At 39.7% G+C, this 15,214-nt stretch overlaps 1 protein-coding gene across 1 annotated transcript in view; it reads right to left on the minus strand.

Moving 5' to 3' along the window:
• LOC145778027 (triacylglycerol hydrolase DDHD2-like) overlaps nucleotides 1–15,214 on the minus strand; it is an 89,791-nt gene that overhangs the window by 54,984 nt on the left and 19,593 nt on the right. The window contains exons 5-7 of the mRNA XM_082589418.1: nucleotides 11,685–11,792; nucleotides 11,294–11,402; nucleotides 1,357–1,446 (exon numbers count right to left, since the gene is read on the minus strand). Of these exons, the coding sequence (XP_082445544.1) occupies nucleotides 1,357–1,446; nucleotides 11,294–11,402; nucleotides 11,685–11,792 (307 nt within the window). The remainder of the gene's footprint in view (nucleotides 1–1,356; nucleotides 1,447–11,293; nucleotides 11,403–11,684; nucleotides 11,793–15,214) is intronic.

The raw sequence follows: 15,214 nt of genomic DNA on the forward strand, positions 1-15,214 counted from the left end.
AGGCAGGGTGTGAAAGTGATTGCGACACTTTGAGGTGAATCCAGCCACCCTCAGTAACCGGGACATCACCAAATTAAAACTGGACTACTGCTACTACTCTACAGTCGATCATCATCATTAACCCATTGATTTTAATTATACAGGCCATGAATTAATCATGTTGAGAGTATGGCCTGTCTGTCTGTAGAGGGCGAAGTCTTCCTCTCCACACTTTGCGGTTCACTGGGTTGGCAAAGTCCATGTTCATGGCTACAAAGTCAAGTTTTACAATTTTTTCCCAAAAAAGTTTTGGTCTAGCTTGACCCCGTTGTGCTGCAACGTTGACATATCTGACCTGAGAAATCTACTTGGTGCTGCAGTTAAGTGCTCAAACCATCGTGGTCTGCCCAATTGGAGAACTTCACCAAAGTCTACTATATTGAGCCTGGATAAAAGACTTTCAAACTGGATGTTGTCCGCAAGCTTGACCAATGACCAGGTAGGTCCATCTTACCATCGCTCTGTCATTACGTTGTAGGCACTTAATGGAGCTTGTTAGTGTTGCCCACGCTTCAGAGCCATAGAGGATAAAGGATGGCATTCCTCACACAGCTGGAGTAAACTTGACCTCTGATTTTTGCAAGAACTTGCTTGCTTGTAAGGATAGGGAGGAGTTCTCCGAACTTTTTCTAGGCTGACTTGCACCGCGTTATGGCTGCTAGTTTACACCCCCTCCAGAAGACATGGTATTTCTAAGGTATCAAAAGTCAGCTACCAAGTCAAAGGTGCCACCAACCTCATTCACTGGCCTACCATCCATTGCAGGCGTCTAAGCTCTCGATGGCCAGGGCCGATGAGAGGTCTTTAAATGGCTTCCGAAACTACCACGCCGGTAGGCCATGTTTGGTTGCCGGCTTCCACAAGCCAACATTGCTCCATTCCGTTGGTATTCGAAACGTTTTTCTCTTCACTTGCATTTGCAATCTTCTTGTCACAAATAAGCCAAAGTATGAGCATCGCTGTCGATCAATAAGAACTCGAAAACTAGCTCTACATCTACTTGGGAAGCAGTGTATTTAAATACAACCACAAATATGTTGCGTTTTATTTGAGTGAAAGCAAAAAACCAATTAACGGATTTAAAGACTCAACTTTTTAACGGATTTTTTACTTTTGCTGTCAAGCGCGAGAATTTGGCTTCGGGGAAGAAGTTCTGGTAGGCCATGCTTGGTCGCCGGAAATATACAGGAACTTAGAGGCCTGCGTTGGTTTTGCTGTGAGCTTAAATCTCATCGCAAAACCACAAGTCACAATTGTTGTTATCTATGACACCTTGTAATGCCAAAACTGTATAGTGCAAATGTTAATGCCACCCACCACACTCCACAATGCTTCTCGATCGCAGGTCACAAACAGGTCCTACGCCATGACAGAAAAATACGACATGATCTGGGACTCCAACTTCGCCTACAAAAAATTCATAGTTACAGAATACAGAGTCACATAATGATTCATCCCATACAGCACTTCACAATTTACAAAACTTAATGTCAAAAAACGAAACTGGCGTAGAAGTCTGTGGTGCAAACATGTTGCGTTAGGGCTTGGCAGAGAGTACTGCCTGAAAGTGTGGTGAAATGCAGAGAGCAGCTCAATCAAGGATTGCCCACTGACCACTGTACATACCACCTCATAGTATGGAAGGCCTAGTCTACATTGATTATGACACCAGACAGTGGCTGACTGGAATGTAGCTACCTGAATAAGTTTGCTGAAATACAGTATAGCAATAACACGATAGAAGAACTTAAAACAAAAGGCGTAAAAAAATACTTTTTGAATAGCCTGGGGTACTAAATGCTTGAGATGATCCGCATCAAGCAAGGATATATGAACAATTGAACAGCAAGTAATGAATCAACAGTATTCATTGCACAAATATACATAGCTTCAAATAATAATAAAAGATGCCAGGTTAACAACGCAGCAACAGTTTACCTGCCTCATTTTATAATTAGAAATCGATTTCGCTACAACTATATCATCTTCAGTCTCAACATCAACAGCAACTGAAGATGAATCTTCAGTCTCAACATTAACAGCAACTGAAGATGAATCTTCAGTCTCAACATTAACAGCAGCTGAAGATGATATAATTGTAGCGAAATCGATTTCTAATTATAAAATGAGGCAGGTAAACTGTTGCTGAGTTGTTAACATGGCATCTTTTACTAACTGAACATGAGATAGTCAACTGCTTCAAGTCAGACAGTTTTCTTTGATTAGGTTTTCCGTAACTGAATGATTTTATTAGCTTCAAATAACTACGTATAAAGAAGCTATGTACTACGCATAAAGAAGCCATGTACTACATGTAAGTAAGCCGTGTACATGTCCAACATACGATTGCCGATTTGCTAAAATATTTCAGAAAAAAATTGCGAAGACCCAGGGGTCCCAGTCAAGATTTTCCAATTTTTTTTTATAATTATATGCCAAAAAGTCAAAAATTTTATGATTTTTTATGATTTGTTTTGGTTATTTTATGATTTTTCATCAAAATTTTATGCTTTTTTTATGATTTTCGATTCTTGCTTTAGCTGCTTGAAGAACTTTCCGATCCAACGCTTTGTTTGCCAATGCCCCCTGAAGCTTTGCATGCCCATCTCCAATAATTTCATCAGCAGCTTCAATGCTTGCTTGAGTTTTTTTAATTTTATCTTCAATTTTTTCGATTCCTCTTTTGTTTTTCTGCCATATTGTTGGCTTCAACAGTAGCCTGAGCACTTTCTCTTTTCTCAAATTTCCTTCCAAAGCTCTTTCCTGCTCAAGGTCAGCCATATACTTTGCAAGAGCACCCTTCACTTCTGAAACTAGTGTTCTGTTAATGGGAAAGTTTACCTCGTCATCATACCGATTTAGTTCATCTTTCACCCTTCTCAGTGCAACATATGTGATTTCTTTAAAAGAGCTTCCATGTGAATCAATCAAATGTTTATTAATGGAGAAACCTCTTTCAGGACTGGCATTACCATGACTTAATGTTAGAAAACATTTAGCCAGACTAAATAGTTGCGGATATTTTTTTATCCCAGCATCATCTACCAATTTTTGTCCAATAATAGTCAATTCTCTTGTAGGAAGACACTTTTGGTAGGGGTGTTACTGCTATACCACATTTGATTAGTGCTTGAGTCCAGTAAGAAGATTGGGAATGGTGAAGAAAGGGGCGTTCTTCCCGGCTATCAGCACAAGGCTGAGCACTCACCTTTTCTTTCCACAAAGATAAGAGTTAAACTGACTGGTAAAGCGGTGGTCGAATAAATTTGTGGCTAGAATACGGTGCGATACTGATGAGCCCAGCCTCATGGGCGAAACACGTGTCTATCGCTGTCAATTCTTGCTACAAATCGGCTGCCGAGAAACAAGATTGGGAATTGGTGTATTTGTTACTTTCAAGATCAGTCTTTTTGTAAAACTCAACTAGAATATCCTCAGATTGATACCGTAACCACTGCAGTCTTACCTCATCATAAAGCTCTTCTCTTGAAACAGATACATCAATTGCAACAGCATTTGCATGGCACTTTTCAAGGCAATTGGATACTGTCCAAGTTAGACTGATGATAGAAGTTGTAGCTCCAACATCATTTCTTTTTTCTGGGTGCAAAAATTGTGCCTGCTTAATAACAGACGAATGTAATGGCAAATGATGTTTACATCATTTGCCATTACATTCTAAAAGGTAACTTGTAGCAACTACAAAAAAGTTTAAACAGTCAGATTTAAATTTCTTCTTGTTAGCTTCAGTAAGGACTGCACTACACTGACTAAAATTTTTGCTCGCGTTCCAGCATCAATCAAGTTCAACGGCTTCTGAAGTTCTTTGTTTGTGACATCAAGTACAAGATTTTCTGACTCTGCGGATGATATGTTCTTTTTTTGTTGATACATTTACTAAGCAAAGCCGTGATCAGATAGCACATTGCTGAGTAAAGAATGTGAATCAGTGGCTCTTCATATTGAAATAGGACTAAAAACCGTTCAAAGTCACCAGAAGCAAATGATACAAATGAAATATAAGCTTCCATCAAAGGATCCTTTAATGCTTCTGAAATCCTTTTGTATCTCTGGGTGGATGCAATGTTTGACTTGAAGTTTTTTTGCTTTGGCAAAACTTGCAAGAAGAAATGTCACAAGTCCCACTCAAGATCTAAGGACATGCCCGCCTTGAATTTCGAGGCCTGAGTAACACATTGCTTGCAAATGCCTCTACGCTGTTTCCCAAAACATTGCTGTTAAATTACAGTGGTCAACAAAATTTTTTTCTTTTCCTTGCATAGGCTTTGAGAACTGACTTAGGGTAACTTTGGGGTGCTGAATCCGAATCTGACCTCAGATTTATCCTATCACGTCAGGTTTGTGAGATATGATAACAGCAAATTGCTACTTTTATCACAAGTGGAAGATTTGGCGTTGCGTTTACCACCAACATATGCAGTGCTATAACGAAAGGTTAGTGTTAGACAGGCCAAAACATCTTCAATAAGGTTACTGAACAAGCATTGCCATAGGCTTGTTTAAAGCTTTGTGGTTTCATGCAAAACGTTGACGGGAGTGGGAGTCAGTTATACTTTTAGCCTCCCTTTTAGCTTGTTACTACTGTATGGTCAATAATGTTGCTTCAAAAAAAACAAATTGGTATCAAAATTAGAGTTGGTGGGTGTGTTTCAGCTACTTATGTACTACATGGCCTGGATTTCTGGATATAGTACAATGTGTATGTGCAATAAACGCAACGTCAAATCTTCCACTTTTGACAAAAGTAACAATTTGCTGTTAACATATCTCACAAACCTGACATGATAGGATAAATCTGAGGTCAGATTCGGATTCAGCACCCCAAAGTTACCCTATATCCATTGAAAAACTTCATGAAAGAAAAGTTGTGTTGACCAGTGGTATCCTTTCACCATTCCCCCACAATAACTGCAATGTCTTGAAATCTTGTCAGTGTCTACTTGTCTATGTCTAATGACGTTTAAAACATGCAATGAAAGCATCTAGCTACGCTCCTTTTCTAATTCCAGCTGCACAGGCAACGCTGGACTTGATTACGCAACCACAAGTTATCCTAAATCAGCGCATTCCACACATCGTTACACAAATAATTATGCTGTTATCATGGTTGGAACTTTTACACAATACACTACATCAATTTTTTTGATTTTTACATGCTCAGTTCTCCATCACAACTAAATTTTATGATTTTTTATGATTGTGTCTAAATTTTATGCTATTTTATGATTTTTTCCAAATCAAGCAAAATTTTATGATTTTTTATGATTTTATGCCGAGTGGGACCCCTGATTAGACCATTGTCGAACATGTTTTCTCATTTCAACCAAAACTACCTTTCCTTTCTATCGATTGCAGTTGTACTATCAGAGTAAAACCAAAAAATAATGGATCGGCTATCCAATAAACAAAAAAGTGTTGCAGTGGCTGATCATTTTTCTTCACCATTTCAACATTTTTTCTTCACCAGTTCATGCTTTGGAGATTGTCAAAACTGCATTCCATGATCTTAAATCATGGAAGCCTTAAGAATCAAACGTAACAATCCATCTCTCAACCAGAAGTTGTTCGCCTGTGGCTCATCGTTACTTTTGTGTGTGTTCTAATTGTTTGTCCAATGCCTGTGGTTTGCACCTCATGTGACCTGTTTCACACAGTATAAATTACTCGTAATCATTCTTGTATCATTTGTTCAGTTTGTGCTTTTAAGTCCAGAGTGTCGTTACAGTTATAGTGCAAAGTCAAATTTATCTTACGATTTTTCATTTTATGTATATTGCAGATTTAATTCCTGATGAGGACACACGTACGGTCGTACGTGTCGAAAACGTTTGAGTCATTATGTTATATAAATTATTTTGTTTTGTGTGTAATACATTATGTAAAACCCGCTAAGCTTACTTTGTTTTTCTTGTCTATGGTTCAAAAATGCAAACTCTCTATCAAAGCTTTAAGTGATTTCATTGTACCATTTTTTCGTAACATAATTACACTTTTATCAGTTCAAATAACCAACAAAGGATATATAAAAAGTCAAACACGTTACAAGCACTTTTCTCAATCAGACCTCTGGGAACGTTTTGCATGTTAAGAATCTTCCTTATTTTTTCGCAACCTGGACACAATTTTAAAGATTTTCTTCAGCTTTGGACAAATGTAAAAAATTGGTCACAAGCTTCACTACCCTCTCAATCATTTTACAACTCTGGCTTTACAACTCTGGTGAAAAAATGCGTACCGCACATCATTTCTACACACTGTGCCCTTCATCGACATGCACTGGCAAGTGAAACCCCTTCAGAATATTTGAAAGCAGTATTGAAGCATGTGGTTGAATATGAGAATTTTATCAGGGCACGTGCTCTTAATCATGGTCTTTTCAAAGTGGTTTGTGAACAGATTGGATCAGAACACTTTGTTCTCCTTTATCACATCGAAGTTCGGTGGCTCTATAGGGTTTTGTTTTGTCTCGAGTTTTTGAACTACATGGTGAAATCGAGATTTTTCTTCGAGAACGCAAATCCCCGTTGAGTAGAAGAGTTTAAAAAGGAATTTACGCAAAACTTCCAACATTTGATGATTGGAAAGTCAGTAGAAGTTGCAACGAGATTTCTGACCTCGAAGTCGAAATTTGCCAGCACCTTGCCGTCTTAAAAAAGAACTTTGACGGTTACTTCAAAGGTGAAAGTTTTAACTGTACTGCTCTATGGATAACTCATCCCTTCGAAGCCAATTTAGAAAGTATTGTTGACGATGATCTTTGCAAAGATGAATTGATTGATCTTCAATTTTCAACAACGCTTTGTTCCAAATGCTTATCGTGTAATGGTGACTAAGTTATTCCAAGTTTTGGTGTGGATTATTCGAAGAGTTTTCTACCCTGACTAAGCATGTATTTGAAGCTATTATACCTTTTCCAACTACTTATCTGTGTGAAGCATGGTTGACTGGACAAGATGACATCACAAGGGGCCAAAAAAACGGTGGGGGTAAATTTTACTTTTTTTTATTCGGCAAGGGGTAAACAAGACAAAAAGGTTAAGAACCCCTGCCTTAATGGCATATCAATATGATATTCAGTACAAACCAACTAATCTACATGGTGATGATGGCGTATGAGCGATCTTTCCAGGCTAGATTGGAGGGCAGGAAATCTTCAGCCACTCAGCAGTCTCGTCGTCCAGGACCCTCAGACCATGCGCACCGTGTGGAGGCCGGTGGATTAGGCAGTGATGGATGACATGGTCTGCAGTCTGTTCAGTGGCACCACACTCGCATTCTGATGAAGGAGCCAGGCCCCACTTGTGCATTTCCGAACGAAAGCGGCCAACGCCAGTTCGCAGGCGGTTAAGCCTGACCCATGCAAGCCTTGCGAGGGACATCCCTGGTGAACGGGGATCGGCGTCGGGTATGAAGTCACGGAGCGTGGAGGTGTGATTTTGCCACTCCGTGTTCCACATATGGTTTGTCCAGTGTGCCGCACTTAAACCAAGTTCTTCTGCGTTCTTAAGTAGTTGTTGTGCGGCAGGCACAAAGGGGCGTCTTGATTTCAGCCGCTGCTTTATAGGTGGTGGTCTCTTGAGTGCTGCATGGAGGAGATGGTCGGGGTCCAAAGCGCGGCGGGCGAGAGAAATCGTGGCTCCTTTACGGCGTAGCTCAGCGGGTTGGATGCCTGCTAGGATGGGTAGGCAGTCCGTTGGAGTGGGACGCAAACATCCAGTCACAGTACGCAGTGCGTCGTTGATGGCGGTATCAATCTGGTGGGTGTGAGAACTACGACACCAGACCGGCGCGCAGTACTCAGCGGTGGAATGAACAAGGGCTAGGGTAGCTGTACGAAGAGTTTTAGCACCAGCTCCCCAGCCGGAACCCGCCAATCGCCTCAGAAGTGCGACGCGTGTAGATAGTTTTTTGCGCAGTGACTTCAAGTGCCGGCGGTACGTGAGTGACCTGTCCAGGGTTATGCCGAGGTATGTAGGTTCGGCACAGTAGGGCAGGCGTTCCCCATCAATGTTGATGTTTATCTCACGCTGTGCCTCCCGATTGTTAAGGTGGAAGGCCGCCGACACTGTCTTTGACTTGCTGAGCTGTAGCTTCCATTTCTGGAGGTATGCTGATAGTGTTTGCATGTCTTGGCTGAGGTTCCTCTCCACTGACTGCCAGTTTCCTGCTGAGTGCAGGAGTGCCAGGTCGTCTGCGTAAGCATACTTCCTGGAGATGGTGGGGGGCAAGTCGTAGGTGTATATGTTGAACAGGAGAGGAGCCAAGACTGAGCCCTGTGGGACGCCGTTTTTAAGTCGACGTAGTCTGCTTTGACGACCGCTACCGGTTGTGAGGGTAAAACTGCGGTTTTGCATAAGTTCCATCATCATATGGACCATGTGTCTGTCAGGGAGCAGACGGAGTAACTTGCAGGTAAGGCCGCTATGCCATACGGTATCATAGGCAGCCGTGAGATCAACAAACACGGCGCCAGCCTTCTTCTTAGCCGAGAAGCTGTCCTCAATGTCTTGGGTCATAAGTGTGACCTGATCTACGGTTGATCGTCCGTGTCGGAAACCAGCTTGTTCACGGGGGAGCTGCGGATCTATTATTGGTTCGACACGGGCGTAGATGAGTCTCTACTACATGGTAATGCAGATGGACTGTCTAGATTGCCTATGGACTATGGAGTTAGACAAAACGTTTGACGAAAACGAGGAGAGAGAGAATGCAGAGGTTTCGCATTCTGTAGAGGAAACCATGGACAGTTTACCCTTAACTTCGAACGAGCTTAAAACAAAAACGCTTCACGATCCGGTCTTAAAATTAGTTCTGTCTTATATCCAGAACGGTTGGCCTAGAAGATTACCTGACAATGATAAGCTGCGCTGCTATGCTTCGTATAAAGACTCGATGTGGGTAGAAAGCGATGTAATACTTTTACAACGTGACGGTTTTCCACAAGCAGTAATTCACATACTGCAGTCCAGCGAGGGTCATTGAGCTACTTGTAGTCTCTTCATCGTCTCAACAATAAGGGCAACTATTTGTTCTCTATCTTCAAAGGCAAAAAGAGAGGATGTAGAGAGATCATCTTACATTCAGTGTAATTATCATCACGAAAATTTAGGATGACAGGGGCAATCACCGTCTATCCTACTTCTCTGTGTGGGTCTGCTACTATTCGGCTAGTTCCCTATTCGGCTACAGTCCAATTCGGCTAGTTTCCTATTCGGCAACAGTCATTTTCGACAGACGACCTGCGAACATATGCAAGCATTTAAATGGTCAACTTCAATGACAACTGAGACATGCAACGCCGAATCCCAGGTTTATTCTAAACTGCCACTTAGGTTTTAACTTCATCTTTTATGTCAAATGCTATTTGGCAACTGTCCTTTTTTATGATCTCAGTGGTTTAGGTCTAAACCCCACTCATCTAAAGCTTCGATAATTTCAACTATAAAAGAAACGATATTGTGGAATAAAATACAACATTCTCTAAATTAACAAAAGGAATCAATGGATTTGGAATTTTGTAATAGTTGAGGATTCTAATATATTCTAAGTTTGCATACAAACGGTGACGTAGGATACATGTCGATTTTATGTGAGCAAACATTTCAATTTAACAGTTCAAACATTTTGCGCTAAATTTCATTTCAATTTATTTTTGTTTGTCGGAATGCAAAAGAAACGATATTGTGGAATAAAATACAAAATACAATTCAAAACTGTAGCCGAATAGGGCCATTCCATCTCTGTGTAGTGTCAAAGTGTAGATTTACTTTTGTTGTGGGCTTCTTATTTACAAAGGCATCTGCAGCTGCTACTTTCTGACAGAGTGCCCTTTCGTGTTTGAATTTGTTTATAGATTTAGCTGAAAGCAGGACAATTTCATACAGTTTGTAGTCTGCTGATGATCGAAATAAAAACCACAAAATAAGTTTAAAAAGTGGGTAATTTTGTCACACTATATCATAACTCTACATATAAAAGTTAAACCCTACTTATTATTTATTATTATATTTGGCAAGACGCACGAGATCAATCAAACTGGAACATCATTGTACATCGAGGGCTGTATCAGCCATGATACCTACAGAGCGATTATTTTTTAAACAGCTTGCCTGACCCCACAAACATAAGGTAAGACACCAGAACCAGGTAAAACTACCCCAAAATGACCAAGTTATGGCTAAAAATGTGATTTTTCAGGAAAAATGGCGGCCATTTTGGAATTTGGCCCTGCACACTTTTTTCTTGGAACTTGGACCAAAAATTTTGTCATTTTATCTTGAGATAGGTTAAATGGAACACAAAAAAACTGTCCCTAAAGCAAAACAAAAAATTGCCCATTTATAGCCCACTGCTACTTATAAAAAGATTTTACTCTTTTATATGAAATGTTTTTCAGTTGGGAAACCGAACTTTTGTGTGACGCCCTTTGAAATTTCAAACGACGCACCAACGCGACGCTACACACAGTATGAGAATCATGACTGTATCCCACAAATAAAACATAAACAATTATGAAACGTCGTATTTTATCACTCATCCTGAAAATTTGGAAAGTTTCACAAACCTCCTGAAAACGCTTTGTGCACCTCCAGTTAAAAACCGCTGCATTTCAAGAACTTTTCAAAAATATTTAACTTGTTGGGTTGTAATAACATCTTGCTTGATTTGGACTTATTTATCCATCAAAAAGAGGTGAATTAGTAAGAACACAAAGTTAAGATTACTGCAAACTCTCGTTTTCCCAATTGCCACGTATGGATGTGAGATTTGGACATGCAAAAAACGTGACTAAAAAGTTAAGAACTTTTGAAATGCGGTGCAACAGGAGGTTGTTACGTATCAGCTGAATGGAAAGATAAACAGATGAATTTGTTATCCAACAAATAGACAAGGACTGGAGTCTATCAATATTAACCTCAAAAAACTAAGATATTTCGGCAAGAAGCAACTCGTTGGAAAATTTAATGTTGACTGGGATGGTGCAAGGCGAACGAACAAAAGGATGACAAAAAATAAAACATTTTGAAAATGTCAAGCAAATTATGGGAAGAAAAAGTATGCCAGAAGCACTGGCACAAACAAAAACAGAGCAAATGGAAAAGGTTCATATGGGAGGCCACAGCTGATTAAACATGATTATTCTATTGAAGAAAAAAATATTTTCAATTAATGAAACCAGTAAGTCTAGGTAGGCTAATCTCAAATACTTGCAATTGCAAAAACGGGCAGTTACTTTCGGGAATATCTGATGCGAAGTCTGTGGCAAGCACACCTCTCTTGACCACTTTTGACTTGCTACTTCGCTCGTGCACTCCTCCAAAGTCATCAACGAAAGACTCAGGCTGTGTAAAAATATGGTATTTTCTTAAAAAACATACCTTACTTCAAATGTAACACAAACACTGACAAGGTTAGGCAAGTTGAAGCAACAAGTATGCTAAACTTAAAAGGTTTTGAATAGCCAATCTTTGTCCAAGACAAAGCATGTACCAACTAAAAAAACAGTTCTGCATGTCTCGCTTACACGGAAGCAGATTTTTAGGATCGTGTAAGAAAAGGAAGTATTTGTTTAGCAGTGGGACATTCGACATAGTGCTTTCCTGCGTCAGCAAAGGAATCCTCACCTGGTAGTGGACAATGAGTTGTGGATTGTGGACAACAACAGTTTCTTTATTTCCAATATCGATTCCTTTGTGCCACAAGCCACTGGATACAACCTTATGATACTCGACCTGTGAAAGACACTATTTGTAATCTACAATGTGCACTAGAGATGTACATTGTACCGATACCAATATTTTGGCCGAAACTGATATCACTTTTTAGGCTGATACCGATATTTTGGCCTATACTTTAGTGTTACAAAAAGAAGCAATCTATGTATTTGCAAGGAATTATATCACCTGCTAACTTTTACCTTATTTGTATAAAACTATTAAAAAAAGTATTGAATTGGCATAATTTATTAAAGATTCAAGAATCCAATCTCAACCGCATTGTTGTGTCATAATAGTAGGTTTTAGTAATGAAAGGCCACCGTGATTGAGGACTGGGGTATAAGGGAAGAAACATTACACATCATAATTGGGTTTTCTGAAAAATTAATAAAGGGTTTGAATAAACTCTCCAAATAGGCTATCATAATTGATAATAAGATGTAAAAATGTAAACCAAGTCATTTGTGTAGTCGTACAAAAACTATTCGACAAGTACTGTGCAACCTAAGGGGGGTAGGCACTTTAACATACTGATATCCCATTGAACCATCAACCAATCAGAAGCTACGCTGTTCACGACGTCATAAAGTTTGCGTTTCTTGGAAGAAAGAAAAAATGCAACTTCCCACCACTGCTATTGCTCTTGTTTGTTGTGTAACTACCAAAAAACGTTTAAAGTAATAATCAACTCTCTGGCTGAATGCTGAAATGGTCACAATTGGACGGACAACCTAACATCTGATGGTTCGTGGTTCGGGTTCGTTTAATTGAATATCAGTATGTTAAATTTACTACCTCTAAGGGCGCTTGTCATTTGGTTAAGAAGCTTTTACCAGGCCAAGACTACCCAGGTAGCAAAAATGTATAATTTTGCATTGTTTTTACGTTGCTAAACAATAAAAAAAAAAAAGAAGTAACTTGGTGGTTTGAGTAAGCTAGTTCTATCAGTTTGTGATTTAATTTCCACCTTTCGTTGTACTACTAAACTTATCAAGCTTAAACAATGTCAGAGTAAGTAGGCTGCGTAATGAACTTCTACAGCCACAGTTATCACCACTTGCTGCTGACAAGTCAAAGAACATCTATGTCTTTTGATGTTGCCGATTTGCGTCACATTTTGTGTTTTTTTATAGTGATACTTGCTCTTTGCTATTTCTGTTATGTTAACTTGATGTGATGTATCAGTGTATCACGTGTCATCACGCACCAAAATCTCTCTTGACGACAGCGCAGTGTGAGTTTTGCGATTTTGAATGTTAAGCTACAGAACAAAAATCGCCCGAGGCTTCTTCTTTTTGCTTATGAGGCAGCAATTCAGGCAACATCTCCCAATTGTTGCAACCAGAGCAATGTCTTCATATCAGGGTCTATGAGATCCACATGTTCTGCAGGTCGAAACACTGGACAGTGATTTATGATGTGCTGTGCTGTTTAACAGTCACCGCAAACACAGGCTGGTGAGTCAATCCCCAAGTAAACATATTGCGCTTGAAGCGACCAACACCAGTACGGAGGCAATTCAGAGTCACCCATTCTTTTCTTGGCAAGTCTGAGCCAGGTGGTAGCGTAGTGTCTAGTGTGGCTTGGAACTGATTGGGCCGTGAGATTCGTTTCCCAGCGGTCTCTCCATGACTTATCAGGTCGAAGTGATCTTCATGAAGCGCCACAATGTGTCGAGAAAAAGGGCGCCTGGAAGGCAGGTGTTGACGTGTGAACTGTTGTGCGTCAAGAATTACAGTGTGGAGGAGATGGCGATCATTTACCTCTGCCTTTAATGCGAGCCGTGTGGTGGAATTCTCTCTGCGTAGTTTTGGTGGGGCGATGCTTGAAAACACTGGTAGTAAGTCTGTGGGAGTTGGACGCAGGCATCCAGTGATTATGCGCATTAGAGTGGTTCAAAAAAATACAATTTTCTCGGAATCTTCCTCCACAAGGCTTAAAATGTGCCATTTCCCCATAGAAGTGCCCTTGCAAAAAATTAGACTGATTGGAAGTCGTTTAAAGGTCAATCAGATTTTCACTTTTTTACCACATTCTGCCTATGCCAAACCCTATCGCACACGGGCCGATATTGTGTACAAGAATTACAGAGGGGGAAATGCCCGCTATCACCTTGAAAACCACAGCAGAGAATGAGCTAGACTTCTATATGATGCAGAATTAAACTTAGTGTGTATGTAAACAGATTTATTAACTTAACACCCAACAAAGCAAAAATCTTATTTCCATACTAAACTATCGGCAATTCGGCATCTACCATTATTATTGAAAAACACTCGAAACCGGCAGTAGTCTCATCAGTCATCACTTCAATCATTTTCATGAGACTCAGAAACAGTACCAGTAGTCCAGTACCTACTGCAGTTAGTAAGCATCCACAGGAAAAGGTTTCCGGTGCCAACCAAAGCAACCCTTAATCTCAACAAAGCCTGAAATGAGACTGTGACGAAAACAGTGGCCGAATGTCATATCTGATTTAACACCACAGTCCTTGATGCTAACATTGTATTTTAATTCATTTATCGTGATATGGATGTCTCTTTGTGATAAAAGCAAATTGTATTATGCTTAAACTTATTTAACCTGTCAAAATAATTGAAGTGATGACTGATGAGACTACTGCCGGTTTCAAGTGTTTTTCAATAAAAATGGTAGATGCCGAATTGCCGATAGTTTAGTATGAAAATAAGATTTTTGCTTTGTTGGGTGTTAAGTTAATAAATCTGTTTACATACACACTAAGTTTAATTCTGCATCATATAGAAGTCTAGCTCATTCTCTGCTGTGGTTTTCAAAACAATAGGGGGCATTTCCCTCTCTGTAAGTCTTGCACACAATATCGGCCTGTGTGCGATAGGGTTTGACATAGGCAGAATGTGGTAAAAAAGTGAAAATCTGATTGACCTTTAAACGACTTCCAATCAGTTTAATTTTTTGCAAGGGCACTTCTATGGGGAAATGGCACATTTTAAGCCTTGTGGAGGAAGATTCCGAGAAAATTGTGTTTTTTTGAACCACTTTAATGCGCATGGTGTCGTTAAGTTGATTAAGTTTCTTCATCACATCTTCATTACGTTTCTTCATTAGTAATTACGTAGTAATAGATCATATAATTTGTTTCATTGTTTCCATGGTGGCGCAACCTGCATTGTTACGTCATAATATCTAAACTTTTAACCTTTGAAGAATTTTTTATTATTATTTTGCTCTTGACAATATCAAACTGAAGATGCTTTAAAAGTGAAATCGATATTTGATTACAAAAATGAGGCTGGTACACTGTTTGTTGTGTTGAGCAACAGGACGAGACTGGTGTCGTTAAGGGCGATATCTACTTTTCCTGCGTGTGTAAAACATTCCTTTATAAAACGTTCTTCAAAATTGTATCATCTACTACAGTAAATTGTGTAAGGACTGCATACAAGTGTAAGAAAATT

This window comes from Aplidium turbinatum, chromosome 10, assembly GCF_918807975.1.
Source record: "Aplidium turbinatum chromosome 10, kaAplTurb1.1, whole genome shotgun sequence".
NCBI lineage: Eukaryota > Metazoa > Chordata > Ascidiacea > Aplousobranchia > Polyclinidae > Aplidium > Aplidium turbinatum.